Raw genomic sequence first — 21,132 nt, forward strand, 5'->3', positions numbered from 1 at the left:
GTAGGATTAATACCCCACCTCCCACAACCCCACTGACTCTGATTGTGTAAAGTGGCCTTCCAGCCTGCTCAAAACCAGCCAGATGGTAGATTTGGTTCTAGTAAAGAACTGGAAGGTTCTTCCTAAAGGTCCTCAAGGGTAAAATTGTACAGGATTGTGGCTAATCCATAATCCCTGGGAAGCATCTGGTACCCCTGCAGCTCTCAGTGTGCTCCTGAGATAAGCAGTGAGATGATCTTTCGTTCCTAGGAAAGAACCATTTCTGGCTCTCTGTCCCAGCTGAGGGAAGACACAAAATGATGCCATCACCTTCCTCATCTTCTTCCCAGGGATGCTGGGGCACAGAAGAAAGAGTGAAAGAATTCTAACGAGCACCAGCTGGCGTGCAGATGAAGGGAAATGCACCTTGGTGGGGATGGCTGGAGCTGAGGGTGCTCCAGCTACCCCAGGGCCAGGGGTTGTGGAGGCAGAAGAAACAGTGTTTGAAGCAATACATTGTGTGGGGAGGGCAGGGAAGGGAATTCCAAGTAGGAAACACTGGTGTAGTTTCCTCCTCCTTTGCCCTGCTCAAACTTACATTTGATCCTTCTGAAGAAAGGTGTTTGAGCCTCAATACACAAAAAGCATGTCTCTGAGAGTTCTAATCATATGTAACAAATAGCAATTCCATGTGTAGCTCAGAAATTCCACCCAGTCACTCCTGATCTCTTAATGCACATTTTTTCCTGAGCTAGGAAGGGAGAAATATACTTGAGGGTCTTGCCAGCAATAATTTAAACAACTTGCATATACTTACAGGAGGAAGTGTTTGTTCCTTCTGTTGAAGCTTGTATCCTAAGCATGGGTTCTGCAACACACAGAAGTAACAATAAAGTTGTAAGAATACAGCCACAGCTACAGCACTATACTGGGGCAGCCTGAACATCTTCCCCCAGTAGAGATTTCTTTTATTTTTTTTTTCTCAGTAGTCAGAAACCCAGCAGAGCAGAGCAAAAAAATGAGATAGCTTGAGAAAGCAAAGAACTTCAAAGTTGGTTCAGCATGTCCTAGGCGCACTGTAAATAATCAGTTATAGCAAAAATGCTCCATGGTCCTGGGAGGAAAGGCCGTGAGAAAACTGGCAAAGACAGGGTAAAGTTTTCAGCTGTTTCTGACAGTATCAGAGGAAAGTGGAAAGCAGCAGGTCTTGAAGCTCCACATGCTGACCCAGGAAGCACTAGCTCCTTATCTTCTTCTCACATAACTCCTATTGAACAGTAAGGAATTTCACTCTATCACAACTATAGTTTAGGACTTCTGTAGCTTGAAAGAGAGGAGGGTCCATGAGTGTCACCACCTCTGCAGAGAGCTGTAGATGAAAGGGAAAACAGGACACATTCCAGACCAAAACAGGACATGGCACCAGCCCCAAAGTTACAAGAATGGATAAAGAATGGTAAATAATCTTGTAGGACAGTGGAAGCACATGGACCTCAACACAAATCACGCAAAGGAAGCACTCAGAAAAGTTTATAGAAAAAGCAGGCAGCCTGAAGCTAGATCTGAACCTCCTGAACTATAGGAACCTGAGCCATGCAGCAATTAAGAGCCATGTGTTTGGGGGCTTCATTGGCTTTCACTATCTAGCAAATCACATAGGATGTCATGCATGAATAAAGAATTCAAGAGAAGGCTTGAGAAGTATCATCAGCTGAAAGGAATACTTTAAAGAGAGAATACTTTGCCTAGGGTGGCAAAGTGATGTGCCAGTGTGCAGTACAGGTGGTTAGCAGCCAGTCTGTGAATTCTAGGGAGCAGGTCAGGCATACTGCATGCTCTGTAGATAAACATTTAACATGTCATGTCACACAGAAAAGATTAATCTGTTGCCTAACAAAGCCAGGTTTTAGGCAAAAAATCTTAAAAACCAAGACTGCTCTGTCAGTCCTTCTATCATCAAAAAGTAACTGTAGCAATACTTCAATAGACATAGATCGTGGTGATTTGAACACCAGCATTTCACAATAGTCTATCTTAAAGTAAAGAAACAACACACAAATTAATTATTTTCTTTTGAGAGTCCTGGAAAAAAAATTAGCAGTGCCCAAAACCCCAGGCACTACTGATCACCTGGAAACTCATGAAGAGTTAGATAAAGACATGGTCTGGATGCAGAGTGGGGATAGAACAGTAGGAAAAACAGCACCTGGCTGGGTTTGGGACTAAGCTGGTCTCTGCTCCAGCCACATTATCAAAGACCTCCTCAGAGCTCCATGTGGAGACCTCTCCAAGCAGCCACTGAACATACTGCTTTTTGCTGTTCTGGGGACAGCACCGTGATGTGTTGCTTGGCACGAAATCTGCCAGTGCAGAGATTCATCAGGAATGCAGCCAGCTTTTTGAACACCCCAGCTTCCTCCTCTCCAGCAGCACAATAGCCGTAAAGAGGAAGACTGTACTGTAACAGCAGGCACTTGAAGGGATGTAAACAGGGAAAGAGACTGCTCAAGAACAAGAACTTTAATTCATGGGAAAAGAGGCAGCAAAGTGCAAGGACTACATTCTTGCTGCACAAGGCAGAAGGCAAGGCGAGCCCAGTGGAGTCAGTGACCAGCATGTCACTTTCTTTGAACAAAAAATGGTTCCAATGGTTACAGGACACTTGCTATTAACTATGTGGTCTCATATATTCCCAGTGAAGCACCAGTGACAGGCCCCACTGAGAACATGAAAGAACATGGACACATCCAGTGTCTCTTCTGTCAGGCAGCAATGCCAAGATTTCAGAAGTAGGTCGCCACACACACAGATGCATCAAAGGAAAGGCTGCAGGCATGCTAAATGCAAAATCTGGCAATCACACTGTTTTCCTTGATCTAGCCTACAAACACTGTCATTTCACACTAAAACCCGTCCCTGCCAGACATAGCTTTCCCAAAAAAGCTAGCAGGACCCCAGCCTCTTTGCCAAGGAGGGTATGTGTGTCTTGTAAATCCTTGGGTTGCCCGGCTTACACACATTTATCTACAATTGTCTCAGCCAAAGTCATCAGCAGAGACAAGTGCTTGTATTGTGGCCATATATAAAGTAATTCTTAACAGTTAAATAATGAAAGCAGCTTCTCCTGGGGTCAGTTCCAGCAGTATTGCAACTCTGGAAGTATGTAACCTGTAACTGCAGGAAGGATGCTGAGAGCAGATTCCATCAGCCTAAAAGAAAACCACCTGGAGAAGGCTCCTAGTATGCCAAGGCAACTTTAAAAGTGGTTAAATTACTGAGAGTGAGTTACCTGTCTACACTCACAGACCCTGCAGAGCTGTCAGCAATTGTATGTAGAGCCCTGAGGAACAGAGCAGTCTAGGGAACAGACTTTCCTGAGGGCACATCAACACGCCTATACACTCAGCAAACTCACAAGCAGCTGATAGGATTTATAGGAGAAGGAGGTAAGAGCTTTTTTAAAACATAGTTCCTGACAACACAAATACTTCTTCAGTTGGGCTGCTGCAGCCTGACAACTGTAGGCCAAATTTGCTTCCTCAATACAGCCCTAGGACAATAAAAAGTATGCTTAACTGTTCTTCATTCATTTCTTGATCCCTGAAGTGGCTCAAGTATGCAAAGTGATATGCAGAAACGGAGGTGCTGGATGTAGATGAATTGTTCTCTGTTAAAAAAGAGTTGCTTCACAGCTGTAGAGGCAATTTTAAGAAGAAATGAAAGAGACAGAAAGACTGTTAATTCAACTTACGTGAAGAAGTTTTTGTCACTTCTGTTGATACTGGTATCTTGCTGGTACTCTCTGGAAAACACAAGAGGCAACAAGAAGTTATATTATGGTGTCAGATGATCCTCAAGCAGCATTCAGCCCCAGACTGGACAAGGTAAAGAAGAAAAAAGTGTTCAAAGAAGGAAGCTTAAATTTTGCTCCAGTGGACAGAGGCTTCAATCAGGTATCAACTTGCAGAAGTTTCTTTTCAGGAAAAAAACAAAAAACGATGGTGCCTACTAGCAAAACTGAAGAAAAAAGCCTGCTCCTTCTGAAAGCAGCCAGTTGCTCAATTTCTCATTTTCCTCTGGAAATAACTGGTCAGTGGCAACAGGAGAAATCATCCAGATGGCTCTGCTTCTGGAAGACATCAATGTGACTGACTATTCACTCCTTACGCTTCTAGGCAGTTAAATTTTGCAAAGACGTGTCTCTGTTCATATCACTTGAATTGCTGGTAAGTACATCCAATAATGTCACTTGCCACTTCAGGGAATCTTCTGAGCACATGCAAACCCCATGTCCATGGGCTGCTGGGGGCTCTGTGACAGAAATCAAACAGCTGCTTTGCTGAAGAGATGGGAGAAGTTGAGCTTCCATACTGGTCCTACGTATTTGTCCATACACCGTTGCTACTTACGCACTGGCACGACTGCTTGCACTCACTTGTTGAACCAGCTGATGGCTAAGGGGGATGATGTTGCTGTATTTAGAACCTTGCTAATGGCAAAACGTGCAGATGGGAGAAAACAGAATGTGGAAAGCCTTTGTTTAGGCTTCACAGACTTGCACAGAGACCTTGTTCCAATGACAGCGTTGATTTGCGAGTGCTCTGCTGTCCCTGCAAGCCACAACTGTGTGCAATTTCTTAGGTGTGAACAAATCACTCTTCAGCTGTATTCACCAAGAGTCTTGGACTTCCTCAAGTTCTCAAAATACATTTCAGACATTAAGTGGTGCAGCTGCACAAGTTTCAGCTCTACAGCTGGAGAAAGGCCCTGAATGCCAAGAAAAAAAGTCTTGCCCTAAAACCTCAAGGTACACCAAGAATCCCCCAGTAGGTCAAAGACACAGAATTTAAAAAATACCTCACAAGAGATTTAGGAAAAGGCAACTCCAGAATGTTTTCATTCTGTTTTGTGAATCTGGATTCCAATGGTTCTTTGCTCATTGTTTCCAGAGTTTACAGAAACTTTATCAGAGACAAAATTAATCCAAATGCCTTCCCTTCAACATCCCTCTTGTTGAACTTTAATATCGGCTCTGCATTTCAACTTCTTACTTGCTTGCTCTTTTGCATTTTTTTTTCCCATTTTGGTACAGCTTTCTTTGGCAAATATACTATTTGCCTAGTTAGTACATCCCAGTTTCATCTCACTAATGGGAGAGAACACGTTATGCAGCATTTTCTTGGAAACCAGCGATGCATGGCATGAAAGTGTGTATCATAAGTAAAATTTTTAAGGTCAAAACCTCTGCATAGCAGCAGTTCCTCAATTGTGCAGCTGGGTCGTCTGAGCAATTAACCTTTCTTAGCCACATCAGGAGTTGGAACAGGTCTGACAGCTGCATAGCTCAGCATCTGGCACAACTGGAGCAAACTTTTCTTTCACCATTGAAGAAACCATGTTCCATTTAGTGTCTGTGCTGAGCTTGATGGAGCATTTCTTACTGGCACCTCCCCAGCCCAGCTGTGTTAGTACAAACACCAACAGGAAACTGCCAGTGGAAAAGATAAAACACAGCCAGAGCCTCCTACACCTGAAACGGGCTGAGAAATAAATTTAGAAAACGTGGCAAAGCAACACCTTATCAAGACCCACTAGTAACATTCGTGTTAGCAACACTAAAAATGAATGCTAAAATTTGGAAGACATAACTCTTATGTATATTGCTTACTGCACACAATGTACCACAACCATACAAAGGGTGTTCTACAGTGCCTGGGAAGGCTAGCACAGGTGATGAGATATCTGAACACAAGAAGCAAACAAAAAAGAGGTCTCTCATAGCAGGCCATCAGTACTTGCCTGAGGTGGAAGAGCTGAGACCATTTTTCAGACATAATACTTTTGCTGCTGCAGTCTGCTAGGTATGGAGATGGCAGCCTGCAGCCCTGTCTTCATCATCACGTTTAAGTTCCCAAGGGGAGCAGCCACCTTAGAGGCTACAACCAATTCTGTCTCCTGGCACTTCTAGGAATACTAAGTCTTAATGAAGTGCTGCTTCCTGAAACTGGGTATGTTTGTGTAGGGGCTAACCTATATAAAAATACTGAAGGATCCATGAGAGATCCTTGTTTGGGGATGTTTTAAAGAGCTGGTCTCCGCAGCTTCTCAGTCCTATTTCCTTAGTACTCGGGTCAGCAGCATCTTCTGCTGTTTAGCCTGACATAACAGGGAAGAGCTCCTTCAACTCACACAGGACTCCCAGCAACCCTATGGCATTGATATGTTGATCCATCCTTCCAGATAGGGAAATTTGGGCTGCTGAGAGGAGACCACTCCTTGTTGCGTGGGCAACAAGCTCTGCTGTAATGCTCTGAGGCAGGAGGTGCTTCTCCTCCTCAGCCAAAATCTTTCTTCCAGGATAACTAAATATTTACAAGCCTTTCAGCTGCTGGTGTGAACAGCTCTGCACATGCCCTCACAGCTTTTTTCCCCCCAGTTAGTTTGTCAGAGGCCTAATGCAAAAAAGGCTGTTTGAGCAAGCTGAAGGGATTTGGTTGAGCTCATAGGTTTTAATTCAGGCTTTGCAGATGGTCACTCTGAGAACCCTGACAGGGACAACAGCCTGGGATCTGAGCGGGATTCAGACACCATAGGTAATTAGAGCTGCAAACAAGCTTTTTGTCATCCTGATGTGTACTTTCTGACAGTGATCTAAGTTTTAAGCCTTTTGAATTGTTTGTGTTGTTAGGGTGATACCATCTGAACTATAAAACAATGACATAAACTAGCATACACCTTGAGGAAAGGGGAGCACTTTCTCTGCCACTTGGCCTATAGATGGCAGAGCACAGAGTAGTTGTGTAGAAGGTTGGCAGGGCTGTAGTCTGGGGCCTCAGAGGCATGCAGGCATAGGTAGTCAAAAACACCCGGTGATCAGTGGCAAAACTAACTTCTAGGTTCTTAAAACTACCATACTTTTCCCTTTTTCCTCCAAGAAACTACTGACTTGAGTCAGAGTAAAAGAACACAGCCCTCAATCCAAGTATGTAACATTGCAAGGAAAGGTTCAAGAGCCCTCTTAGGGGAGTTGCAATACCAAATTAAGTGATGGCCACACTTCTTTCAAAGACCAAATCAGTGACATTGGTCTAAGCATGACGATTTGCTCCAGGTGAGAATGGGACTCATTATGCCAGCCAGTTAAAAAAAAACTATGTCTCAGGTTGACTGCAGTTATGCTAGAGAGAAGAGGTACCCTGATCTACTTTAATCAAGTCTTGGACAGAAGAAGGGACTTTTGCACTTGAAATATTTCATCGTTTGTCACATGCTTCATGGGTACTAGATATAAGATGTTTTTACTTACTTATTTCTCAGCCATCTTCTTGAAGCTAAGATACTGTCTGTCTTCAGAAGAGGAAGAGGAAATTAAAATTGAATGAATTATGAGTATCAGATCCCTATTCATTACTGTACAATGTGAAGCTGTTACTACTACTGCAAGTCCTATGGATGCAAACCAAAAAGCCTGCACAGGCCACTGTGCAGCTAATGAATTTACCAAGGCTCCCCTCTGCCTACCATGGAGATACATTAACTGATCACCTGAGTACTTCTAGTGCCCATCAATTCAGGCAAAATTGTCCCAGCCACCCACAGTGATGAGTCAAACTACATCCACTCACTTTCCACAGACATGAAGGAATAGAACTCGCCCAAAATCTGGCACACAACCCAGCAGAACCAGCACTGCAGACTTCTGGCTTCTGAAACCCTGAAACACGCTGGGCACAGAAAACATCCTCAGAGAGGCAAAAGAATCAGGCCAACAGGTTTTAGTGGAAAATACTGACACCACATGCAGCCAGAGCATGCTTGACTCTTTATCAGAAAGAAATCACTTAGCTAGTTGTCTAAATACTGGCTTTTGTGAGTAAATTGAAAGCTTTGGCTGTGCTGTGAAATATTCTGTCAATGTTATTTACTAAGTATAGTAAGGTCCTATGCTGATGAGAACATCTCTGAAAAATTCACCACAAAAATTTGCCTGGCTAAAGTAAGAAATCAGGATGCACAAAAAACCCCAGTTACTATTGCATTTGCATCCTGTACTATTTATACACCACCAGGAGAACTTCAAGCCTGTATTCTGACCTCAATTACAATCTTTCTTAAGGGAGCATATGTGAGTATGAGTGAATGATAATAAGAAGGCAGTTCATATCCTGTGGGCAAGCTACACTCAGAAGCTATTGAAAAGATAATAGCTCCTATTACTTTCTATTAACACTGGTATAAATTGTGTTTGTCTCACCATTTTTATATTTGTTACATTTTTAATCCACTTACATGGCTCCATAGACGAAGATCTATACACCTTTCAGTAAAACTGGGAAAATTTAAAAGTCTGTGTAAGTTAATACTGCTTGTGTGGTGTGTGTGCCCATGTTTATGTGTAGCAAAAGCTTACACAAAAGCAAATTTGGCAATTTTAAATAATACCAATGTTTATAATAGTAAGAAGGAAAGGAATTACTATTACATTGAATATTACTGTTTTAGATAGAAAAGTTTACCACTTTGGAGAATGAGATCAGGAAAACTTAATGTCTTTGCTCACTGAAAACATCAAAAAATATTTTACAATTGTTTTATTGAGATATACTAGTTTTTCTATGCTTGGAGCAGGGAATTGAAATCAGCAAACTTGGTGGTAAATGTAAGGCTTCTTATATTCTTGGGGGCAAAACTCCAGCACATTTGCCTTGTTCTTCCTATGTTTTGTCCTAATATCCATTGGTAGTTGATGTTGGAGACAAGGCACCATGATGAACAGACCTTTGGTCTGGCCCTGGGGTTCTCTTTCATCGCATACACAAGTAAATAAAATTTAAACTAAAACAGTCCTAGTTTGACAAAATTCTAGGGAATTTAAATGCAGATTTATTTTTTTTTTTAGATACTGAAAAACACTAACCTTACATTGGAAATAAAAATATCCCCATTCCCAGAAATGCCATTACCTTGCCTACCCTCACTCTTAAAGTAATAGCACAAAGGGAAAGGAAGACCTGGTCTGCAGACAGCAGGGCATACATAATAAATATGACCAGGTGAGGTCACTAAATTAAAGGTCATAACCTAATTTATGGTTCACATGGCAGAGCAGACCAGTATCACCACAAGAAAGTCAGGCCCTGTGGTGCATTTTTTTTTACTTCACTGTTACCCTATCTGCTGAAGGTGGAAGAAAGAAATCTCTCTGTTCACTTTGAGAGATTCAGCCTTCTCAGATACCAACAGTTTAATTTTCTACAGGGACTCCTGGACTACACTGTAGTTCCAAGGGCTTCCCCAAAAGCCCATTAACAGCTAATAACAAGTAAGAGTTAAATATGCTGGATTTTTGTTTGTTGTTTTGTTTTTCTCCTTTAGTTTAAAATTCTTTCGCTCTCATGAATATTGCAGGACCTCCCAGCTATACAGGACCCAAGTAATGACTGCCCTTCAGGGCTCATTACCGAGTTTGGATCCCAAATCTGTCATTAAGCTAGCAAGGGTAAGAGGTCAGGGAAGGTGGGGGAAGGAGGGGTGAGAAGGTCACCCATGCAGGGGGTCTATCCCTGCTTGCAAGGCAGATGTTGCCCTTTGAGGCCATAAGGATCTATTGCTCTTAAGTCACCAGATGTTGCCCATGCTGTTTCTCAAATCCAGGTGGAAAATTCCACCATTAGCAGGAAAATTATGAACAATTTTATTGGTAATTTATGAGGAACAGTAAGCAGAGGGGGCTCGGATGTATGTGTAGCAACCAAATATGCATGATTGATTTATTCCATCAATGAATGCTGCCATGCCTGAGTCTAGATGATCAAATATCACTGAGATGTTCCAGTCCAGATATCATTGAGTTTCCAGTTCAGATCTTTATAGACAAGAGCCAGCTGGCAGTTTACACTTGATTCCAGTTTGCCCTGTGTTTGCATGCATGGCTGTGTTTTAAACAACTTACACTTCGTAACACAATTAGATTAATTTTAACATGTATGTTATGGCTGCACATAACAGAGCCTCCCACAAATACTTTCTACTGAGACCAAGCTCCTGCCCTCTTGCAGCAGGAGTGTTTTGCAGTCATTCAGCACAGCCCAGAAGGAAGCTGAAAAATCCATGTCACATAGCACAGGAATGAGGTCCTGCATGCACTCCCATGACACTGTTCCTTGTCTGAGAAAGTAATAGAAAATAGTCCAGCTTTTTTTTTTTTTTTTTTTTTTTGCATTTATCTGTAAAACTGCCTAGGCACAGTGCCTACAGTTAAGTTATGGAAATCATATAGGATCTTTCCATGTAAGCAGCTAATGAGCAACCAAAATTTGTATTCATGGAAACCAAGAGAGTCTACAAAACTACACAGAAACACCTACCCATTTTTCCTCTCAGCAACATTCCAGTAAATAACACTTGATCTTTTATATCAGTCTCCTGACATCTGCTTATGATTATAATACCATACAGCTAGAATGAAATTCTAGCACTTGAGATTCTGTAGTTGATGAAATAGAATAGCAAATACACAAAGTGAATAGAGTCAAGCAATTACTGTGTGATTACAAAACAGCAGATAGACAAAGACAAATCCCACTGGAAAAGGTTTGCATTTGGTTTTCTGTTTATGTAAATGCCTATCTCCCACTTAAGAGCATAGAAATATGGACAGGAAAGCATGCCTGGTAAATTCACATTGCTGTAACATCTTTAACTCATCCATGATTTGCAGAGAACTTCTGCTCTGTTTGCTAATGAGGACATTTTTGTTTTGTACTTCAGAATGGCTGGACACTGGAGTTTGAATTATGGGAGCTGAATTAGTCAAAGCCACACTTGAAAAAAATGATTTCAGCTTAAATCAAAATCAGCCTTAAGTCATAATACTTGAATCAAAGCATCTGAATCACACTCAAACCTTTCAATAATTTGTCTTCAGATATATTCATGCTTTTGTGTTTATTGTTTTAGAAATCAAAACAAAAACCTATCACCATATGTGAAAGTAAAAATGGTGGCCATCAGAGCAATACAAATATTACTTAAAGTGAGAAGTGTTGGTTTAGCAGTTCAGATTATGGTATGTTTTAGGTTAAATGCAACTTCCCTCACTGTGCATAACAGGGATTAGAATAATATTCTCTTCATCTTTTTCTAATCTTGACTAGACTGTTTGTTAGACTTGGTGTCACACAGAAAATGCTGATCTGTCCTGAGATCTGTAGGAGACAGCCCATTTGTCTGTAAGGCAAATTGAGCATCTCAACTACCTAATAGACAAGTCAGGCCCGACTGCTTTTCTTAGCACACCTAAAAGATTTCAATGCTTCCAATCCACAAAGCCAAGCTTTGTCCTGCTTCTAAGCCCTTTGTCCTGCTGGCAGGTTTGAAACATGGTCTGTCTGAATGTGACAGTAAAATAATGAGTGAAGCCTTACCACTGGTGTCCGTGATGGTAACACTGGCTTTAGTACTGTCATTTCCCAGCTTGCTGCTCACTCTGCACACGTATTCCCCAGCATCAGCCAACGTGGCTCTGTAAATGTGAAGCTCAGAGTATTTCCTGTGAAATCAGAAAAAAACATATAAATATCCTGTACTGGAATAACAGTCACTGCATCAACTACAGCACTTTTTTCCCCCACCCCTTTCAACAGAGGGTCTTGTCTTCCATTCTTACTGACAGATCAGCACTATCCAGGTTTTAAAGAAGGAAGGAGGATAAAAAAAATCTCTCACAGGCTGCTGGAAAACAGGAATATTCATGAACACAAATAAAGATACTTGCTTATGCTTTTCTGTATGAGAGAAGTCTTTGCTCTTAAAGAAAATCTGGAAAACAACCATCCAACAACCATCCTGTCTCAGCCAAACTGTTGGTTGTCCAGATGCCACCAAGATGGATGTAATACTAAAACAGATTACCCTTCCCTATAGGTTCCTATTACCAGTAGTAGAGTTCTGGATAAGTACTGTAGTTCCTAACATCTGACTAAATAATCATGAGATTAGAACACACTATTTAACAGCCTCTGAAGCCCCAATAGTAAATCATTCTCCAGTGCTAACAAAAAAAAAAAAAAAAAAAAAAAAAAAAAAAAAAAAAAAGGGCAGGAACACAATTTGCATGAAGCTACATTTTGTTCCTGGCTCAGAGATGTAATTTAATCAGTCTCCAAGGTTTTAAGATTAGATTTTCAAATGCAGAACTCCTGCCTACCCATTAATTTTGTAGGAACATGTTCTGGTGTCATTCATGGGGTCCCCAACTCACAGGATGGCAATAATCCCATTATCTAGACTGCAGAGAATGACTAGCTTGGGGAAAATGCACACATTACTGCTGTTCCCAGTAACTGTTTAAAAGAAGTGCTCTGGGGAAGTTTCTGCCTGTCACAAAATCTGATATACAGCATAGTCGCTCAGAGTGCATGAATGGCTTCCCTAAGCAGGCCCACCCTGACTTGAAGGGCTGATACCCAGGAGGCAGCATCTGCTCATCCTGAAAGCTCACAGTAACCACCACAACTGCTGAGATAAACAGTGTTTGGGGAGATGCTTTGCTTCAGCACTGCCATGTTTCCTACCTCTCCATGCAGAAATCACAACTGGTTATCCCTTCTGCAAGTCACTGGTTCAGACCACAAACAGGTCTGCTGCAACAGTGGGGGCTTCTGAAGGTCATTTTTCAACACATCCTTGTGAGCCACCCCTACTTCCATCACAGGACACCATCCCATCTGCTATCTGCTATCCAAACCCCAGTTTGGCAGCTCAGCCTTCCCTGCCTCTATAAGAAACTCCTACTGCTGAGGAGTCAGCCCTCATGGAATAAAAGCAGTGTGCTAGGTGGACCCCTCTGTGCCAGAAACCTGCATCACAAGAATTGCCCCCATGTCCTGAAAGAAGACTGCTTTTATGGCTTGCTTGATTTTGTGAAGAAAACTCTATTCCCTGTACTTTTTTTTTTTAATTTACTTGCTACATATGGGAAAAGACAAGGAATTGTGTCTTCCTTTTATGATTTTATTTTGATATTAAAATAGGTGAAGCACCAATATTTCTTGCAAATTCATTCCTAACAAGCCAAATTTACTCTTGGCTTTAGAAAAAAAAAAAAAAAGGTGCGTGGAGTTTTGTCTCCAAGAGCAGGAGAAATAATATGAATATTTATAGCTTTAAAAATATCATTGAGAGGTATTGGGACAGAATTCAAAACAGAGAAGAAGATGACTCATTAATGGCTGTAAATGAAGCAGTTTCCTAGCAATGCAGTACTTCAACAGTACTGACTTAAAGCCCCTGATAAGAGATTTTATTTTCAAAGGCTCGTCCTTTTCTCAAACTACACCATGCTACTCCAAAAAAAATGCCACTCCCTGTAAGATTTGCTTCTGCTGAATCTTGAGCTCATTGCCACTGTGACACTGCTGAGCTTGTATTCATACATGAAGGGGAAGGAAACACGTCTGCAGAATGCAGTCCCAGCCCACCTTATCTGATTGCTTGAATTCATTTTGCTTCCAGTCTCCATCTGTCATCCAGAATTGCCTGTCTGCAGGCAAACATCCAGGCTAAGCTTGGATGAACCTCAAGGTGCAGGGCACTTACACACGAAGTTTCCTTGTGCACTGCTGCACCCAAAGCCATCATCTAGAAGTGGCAAGCACCTTGTCTCTGCCACAAAAAAAAAAAAACCCAACCCTGATAAGGGAGTCTCTCTATACATAATGAAGAGTGCCTGACTTGTACACTGCCCAAACCAATAATGTACAAGTCTCACCTGCATTTGAAATCAGAGAAGGAAAATGAAATGCTATAATAGGAGAAGACAGCCATGGGAGAATTAGCTACAAGGAGAAACGCTCTTGTCTGGGCCCTGCTTTTTTCTGGATGTCTCCTGTCACAAAGGAATAGCTTATAGCCTGGACACACGAATCCACCAATCATGGCCTCATCAATCATCAGCAATCATCAGCAGAAACTCACTGACTATATGCTCTTACTCTGACAAATTTGAGGTAAAAGTGAGTACTTTAAATGCATTTCATTAAAATTTAAAGTCATTCAGTTTCTCTCGACTCTCCAGTGTAATGAGAATGAATTTAGTGTGATTCACCTGCCGTACTGTCATAGAAGTATAAAATCAGAGTAGTTTGGGTTGGAAGGGTCCTTAAAGATCATATAGCTCCAACCCACTTTCCATGCACAGGGACACCTTTCACTGGACCAGGTTACTTGGAAAGCCCCATCCTGTCTGGCCTTGAACACTTCCAAGGATTTGGAATCCACCACCATTCTGTGCAACGCGTCAGTGCCTTCCCACACTCACAGGAAAAAATGTCTTCCTAATATCTAACCTAAAACTACCCTCCTTCAGTTCACAGAGACTCCCCCTTGTCACGTCACTCCACGTCCCTGTAGAAATGTCTTCTCCAGACTTCTTGCAGCCCCTTCGGGCACTGAAAGGTGCTCTATGGTCTTCCCAAAACCTCTTCTTCTCCAGGGTGAACAGTTCCCACTGTCTCAGCCTGTCTTCATAGGAGAGGTGCTCCAGCCCTGTGATCAATTGCTCTTCTCTGGGCTCACTCCAACAGGACCATGTCTGTCTTGTGCTGGGGCCCCAGAGCTTGACACAGTAGTCCAGGTGGGACCATCACATGCTAGGGATCTGCACATCCTGAATCAACCATCCTGAAACTATCCTAGGGAGCTTAGAGAAGTGAAACCATTTGACATGCACAGGAGTCTTTGGAAGGCTAAGCTTTGAGGAAGCTGCATTGCCACAGGGTCTTATAAACTCTCAAAACACTAAAAAAAGTCAGCATGTATTCCACTTTGGCAAATCCTTTGATCCCCCTTTTGGCCAATGTGCCCAAAACCACCAAGCTGACATATTATCTTTTCCTTGACTACTTCGGGTGTAAACCTAAAGTCTTAATTTCCAGTTTCTGAGATAGGCACTTCATCATACTGCCAGATGTTTTGCAGTTTGTTAAAAAACATAAAGCTATTTAGCTTTAGCTCTGGCTACAAGAAACCTTTAATTTATTCCAATAATAAACACATTTTATTCTGCCATCACACAAAAAGCAGGGTGATTTCCTGCAAACTGATAGAAATCAGTGGCCCATGGGTACTACAAATAAACTTTGTGAACTTTTTGGAAACGTGTTAGAAAGCGTTATTTTCAAGTGTTTGGATTGAAGATGTCAGTAAGGCTGTGGTATTCTGCATACTAATGGTTCTTCAGAAATGCAGCCACTTTTTATGTAGCTTATCAACTACTCTAACTTTCATTGCTGATGCTCCTCACACTTGGTAATAGTAAAAAAATCACACTAAAATGCTTGTGTAACAATACAGAAGCATATGAACATGACAAACATTTATCAGCATGCTATCATGAAAAAAACCCCAGAACATAAGTGGGGGAAAAAACTCTTTGATCTTTGATATTCCTTTAATTTGCAATGGGATCTTTCTAATGTGGCTTTGCTTACTGAAATGTGCATGTCTTTTATGCGTTCACTTACACTGAATTCCCCCCCCCACACACACCTTTTTTAACTTTGCAACATGTGTCTGTCCCATTTTATATAAAAATAATATCTATTTTCTCTTAAGCTTTTCACTTCTGGTCTGTCCCACAACACACACATGAACAGCAAAAGAAGAAATGGCAAAGCAGTGATGCATCCCCAAACTAAAATGCCAAAATAGGAAGGCAATGAATATCCTTCAGTTGTCAGCAGACATCCTTTGTCTTTTCCTTTTTTGTACTCTACATCTAGTGACTTTCATGTCTCTAACTAGAAATGCTTCTGCATTCCATGACATTTCTAAAACACAAGAGAGAAATTCCAACAGTGTGTGGTCCCACTGTGACGGGGGAGGCACAAATGTGTGAAATACAGATCAAACCCAGCACCCTCTCCACTTATGGTGAGTGAGGATGACTTTGTATTTCTATCTTCCAGAAAAAGGCACAACTGTAATCTTTCTCATTATACATCTTTTGGGGAAGTTTAAACACTTTTTGGCACATCAAGATGAAAAATAATCTCACACTTCCACATGCATCAATATTAAATCAATGGTTATCAGTTTCCCTTCTGACAGCTCCCCTTCTTTGGGGGTAAAAAAGCCACAAAGAAGTAAACTGGCAAAAGGCACTTCCTTGATTCAATGCTGAACTGGTGACAGTCAGCTCCAGGAGGTGAAATCCTAGCCCCAGTGAGTTTGGTCAATCAGCATCAGCCAAAATGCAAGTGGAGGAAATACTGATTGCCCCTCACAGGCAGCACTGTGTTGCTAGGAAAGCTGAGGGCTAGGCTCTGATCTGAACATTTTCTTTACAGAATAGACCGAAAATACAACTCTGACGGAGACATATGGCTCTGCAAATGAGTCCAGACAATTTGCCAGGCTATCTGCCACCTGGAACAGCTCCATTTTGCAAATGCTGGAAGGAGACATCACAGGTTCCTTCTTGACATCTGTGCAACTGTGGCATGGGGGCTGTGGTGATGCTGCTCTGTCCCTCTTCATGTTTCATGTTGTGCCCCAGGCTGGGGTGCAAGAAACTGCCAAGGAGGGCAGGATTTCTGAATTTCAACCTGAATAACTCTTAAATAGTCAAATATCTATTTGTTTGTGGCTTGTTTTGTCTAGTGAGGTGAGCTCCGACACAAAGTATGGGGACACTGAACACCTTGGAATGGAAAGCCTCTTGCGGAGTGCATTCCAAACATTCTGTGTCTTGAATGAAGGGAAGGCATGGCGTGGTGCACCAGAGAGCTGCCCGACCTACTGAGAGCAGAAGTGAGAACTGAAAGACTGTTCAAACAGATTTTCCTAGCTGGTGGCGATTACAAGTTTTTAATGTAAACAACAAGGCAGAGACAAAACAGCAAAAGCCTTCTCCTGTCTCAATGCAGTAAAACCATAATGTAGTTTTCCCCTGCATTAACAAGGCACCAGTCTATCTTCTGGTGCTGGTCACCAGTCACACGTAGGGGGCACTTACCACCAGGCAGGTGGACAGCATTTGCATGCTTTGCTATTTGTCTGACATCTGCTACACCACAGCCTTGTCCTGCAAGTGCAGGAATGCCTCTGGTAAAGGACCCCTGCATGCTTGCATAAGACATTCAGAGCTACTGAGGACAGCATTCAGCCCTTCTAAAGGATTAAACTGCTGGAAAAGAAAATCTCTAAAATATTTCAAAATCTGCAAGCCTTTGTTGATTTTAAGTGTTCTTTGATTTTAGATAATAAACAAGGGTACTTCTATTCTTGTTAGCAGCTTAAAAAATGGCCTGTCTCCAAGGTTTACTGGTTGAAATCATAGCCTTTGGCTATCAGAAAACAAATAAAAATTGAGAAGGGAAAATTAATTATGAAATATTTACATCACACTCACACTTCATTCATACTTTCAGGAACAGTAATATTGGTTTCTGTTTTTAGATTTTCTTCCTCTGTAACTCGTAGCTTTCAGCTTTGCATTACTGCATTTACAGCCTCAATGCTTACGTTCTAGAGAACATCACTTCCCAGCCCTCCCAGCCCCACCTGAAAGATATTACTTTGTACTTACTTTTGTTTTTTTGGGATCTTGATATTTTCCGGTCTGTTTTTTTTGGTTATTTCCTTCCCATTCTTTAACCATTTGAATCTGAGCGCAGGATACTCTGAAGTGGTTTCACACCTTAGCACTAGCTTCTGACCCACAGCAGCCTCTTGGTTTTTCATTTCCTTCAATTTGAGGGGCACCACTAAAGAAATAAAAGAATGTGGTGGTGATTAGGCCATCCTCAAAAGGGAAAACACTTACTCAAGTTGAGCTAGGCAAACCATGGACGGCAAAACCCCAACCAGGCTAGCAGTGCTTCAGCAGAAACCCCTGCAAAACAAGGATCTGTATTGTCCTTAAAGCATAAGGGCACACTTAATGGCAGCCCACTTTGATGCTCTGGAGATCTCCTATGACAGTCTTACAATTTGCAAGCTACAGTGAAAACCAAAGTGTTGGCTCTGAATACAGCATGGAGCACAAACATTATTTTATTGTGTGCACCTAGGCACAAGACAGCACATTGTGGCAGGCACCTCTGACTGGCAACACAGAAAGACAAAGGGAGAGGTATCTTGCTGCTTTACTAATTTCAATTGCTATGAGTTTTGGGCTACCAAAGGCTCCAGGTGCAACTAATCTGACAGGGAGTTAAAAGCATAAATATAAACTCTACAGTCTCCCTCATGTCAGGGAAAGGCTTTTGTTCGAGCCAAACATTACAACCCACATTATACACCTACCTCAAACCTCAGCTTGGCCATATCCTTTCCCTGAGGCAAAAGACAACAGGCTTGGAAGCCCATCAACAGAATCAATATCAATTAAGGGTATTTTGGACCCAGAAGAGGACACTGCATTGAAAAGGCTCAGCCAACACACTGTAGGGTTCCAGCTGATGCATCTCAATTTCTACTGCGTCGTAGCAATAACATTTCTTGTATGTGTATACCTCCAACCATTTCAGGCTTTCTAAATTATAGACCTCTAAAATTCCAGAGTCTTCGAGCACAGGCTTCACAAGAAGATGCAGTCCCCCTGTGAGATACTACCCTTCATTTGACCCTGTGCTTTAGCTGCAAACCAGCCACTACTGTGCTCCAGTGCATAGGTAAAACACCTATACCTATGGTACAACACCTGTACTTAAGGTGTAAGGCTTAAGATAACACCTTTACCACACAGCTGGAGTGGGCTAATGTGGAGTACTGCAGCAGGTCTGTGGATGGGTGACAGCCTCTAAGCCCATCCTGGCTCAGCTGTGCTCTGGCTGAGCCTCCAGGGAGTAACTGTGGCCATGCAGTGCCTCCAGCTGCAGGGCATTTTGTTTCTTGAACAGCTGTAATATTGTCTGAGGACACAAATGGCCTCTGTAGTCAAATGGTTCTCCATAACACGCACACTAGGAGCACTCAAAGAGACACCAAAAGATCTGTGACAGAGCCCTGTACAAGAAAATGTCCTAAGAAGTTGGACACTCTTGATTATGTATCTGCTCCTTGTGTGTTTGTGGGGACTTACTGACATCAGTTGCCCCTAATTCGTATTCCAATAAGACAAAAAACAATCAGCACCATCATAACCATAATTATGAGAAGCCTAAATAAAGGACTGATAATGCACATGTCCAGTGAGTGAGTGTTGAAGGCAGCAGCGTGGCCTGTCCCACATGTAAGGCAGCCTTTCTCACCCCAGGAAAGCACAGGGAAACCTTTAATTTCCTGGAAACTGAGCCCAGAGCAGCACAAAAAGCGGTGCTTGGGAAAATGTGGTCTTCAGTGAGTGAGTAAATGAGGTGATACCTGCTGTGACACCAGCAGAAGAATGGACAAAGTAGCCTTCCATAATTAAAAAACTCCCGATTAACAGGAAGGTGACAATTTTCCATGCACCTCTGCTGGCGTGGACGACAAGTTTCTGGCAGGAAGTGTTCTAGACATCAGCAAAATGTCTGAGAGGGACACTTCTCTGGGAATGGCATCCAAGGATGCTGTACACACAGGATAGGCACATCAGCATTCCATTTGGATGGATCAGGTAAAGGCCCAGCATTTCATGACAAGAAAATCTTCTCATATGTTGGTTTCCATTTTCTCCCACTGTCCTGAATAATTTTGGAAATTTCAGTGTGTTCTCAAAATACTATGAAAACAACTTCTGATTTTGGTAAAACAAGTGCCCACACACCATCCTGAAACCAATATGTTTAAATACATACACTTTTATAAGTGTGTGTTTGTATATGTATATATACTTTTATATAAGAACACATGTAAATATTGTCTGGATATAAAATTTAATTTAATAATGCTTAAAATTTCTAACAAAATCAGCATTAATAAGAGCCTTTACTGCTGAGGCTTGTGCTAATAGTTTCATTCTATCATTGAAGAGTTAAAGCTCGTCTTTTGTCAACATGTAAGAAAAAGAGATGCAGAAGTTTGAAATACAAAGGCAATAGTCCTTATTTTACCATCTTTTATTTTTTATAGTCCTAGTCTGTATCTTGCAAAAATTAAAAGCACCACCACAATTGCAAGGATGAAAATTTTTGTGCTAAGTACTTCAACTAGTTATTGACTGTCCTTTCAACATAGCAATGCAAAACTGGGAATAAAAGAGAGATGCCATTTTGTTCCTGATTTTTATTTTAATTCAGTATTATCTGCTCAAAATGACTTGCAGATTTTTTCCACCATCAGAGCTGTCAGTGAAAGAAAGAAAAGCGTTAAATTAATATGCTCAACTCTTGCCATAATTCAGGAGTTACCGGGAAACATAAAAGAGGATTTAATCAATGGCAGTGACCCTCACTAATTCACAGTAACTCGCTGTCCAAGCATGCAGGCTCTCCAGGGAAAAGAGTAAAAGCTGTTCGCAGACGACAGAAAAGAGATTTTTTTTCTTGTTGTTTTTTTTTTTTTTTAATTCTTTTCATTTACACTATGTTTGTTTCCTTTCAGTCGCAGTTTTGCAAAAGTTAATCAGGCCTGCCAGGCATATAAGAAAGCTTGTGCTGATAAAGCTACAGCATTGTACACTTGGATGAAGATCAGCTACAGCTTCCACTGTTGCAAGAGGTAGCTGACTCTCATCACAGTCTGTGCCAATTCTGTGGTGCTGGTAAGACAGGACCTCGTCTGCAGGGTAAAAATGCTTTTAGAAGAGACAAAAATGCTTATAACTAGACACGGATACTGCTCTCCCCTTGCCTCTTCACCCGTTCCCCCTCTGCTCCCTCAGCATCTCTTGCCAGCTTGGCACCTTTCCTCTCCTCCTTGCTGTGCCTGTCACGCAGGACGCTCCTGCTGCCCGCTGTGAGACTGCCCATGGCAGGCAGGAGTGAGGCAGGAAGGGCAACGAAAATGCTCTCTGCATTTCCTGCATGCTGAAGAGCCATCAGGGACATAAGGACTCAGTCAAATTGAAAATGGAAGGGAGCCTCAACAGCATTTCCTACAGGTCACAATTTGGGCAATGAGCAGCTCTGGTATGGCACCAGCAGAGCCCTTACACATGCTGTCCATCACAAAATGACAAGGGAGCAAAGAAAACAGACAAATCCTGAAGAGAAACTGCATAAACTA

The 21,132-nt window shown here is 41.9% G+C and overlaps 1 protein-coding gene across 5 annotated transcripts in view; it reads right to left on the reverse strand.

The window, feature by feature from the left end:
- The window catches only part of NRG1 (neuregulin 1), a 442,748-nt gene that overhangs the window by 125,588 nt on the left and 296,028 nt on the right, over positions 1–21,132 (reverse strand). For 3 of the 5 annotated variants that reach the window (XM_077790064.1, XM_021534814.3, XM_021534811.3), the window contains 4 exons: positions 17,570–17,747; positions 11,406–11,530; positions 3,731–3,781; positions 797–847 (listed from right to left, as the gene is read on the reverse strand). In XM_077790064.1, the coding sequence (XP_077646190.1) occupies positions 797–847; positions 3,731–3,781; positions 11,406–11,530; positions 17,570–17,724 (382 nt within the window). In that variant the 5' untranslated portion in view covers positions 17,725–17,747. The remainder of the gene's footprint in view (positions 1–796; positions 848–3,730; positions 3,782–11,405; positions 11,531–17,569; positions 17,748–21,132) is intronic. The other 2 variants (XM_021534815.3, XM_021534818.3) reach the window with 2 other exon arrangements.

Source organism: Lonchura striata, chromosome Z (assembly GCF_046129695.1).
Source record: "Lonchura striata isolate bLonStr1 chromosome Z, bLonStr1.mat, whole genome shotgun sequence".
Taxonomy (NCBI): domain Eukaryota; kingdom Metazoa; phylum Chordata; class Aves; order Passeriformes; family Estrildidae; genus Lonchura; species Lonchura striata.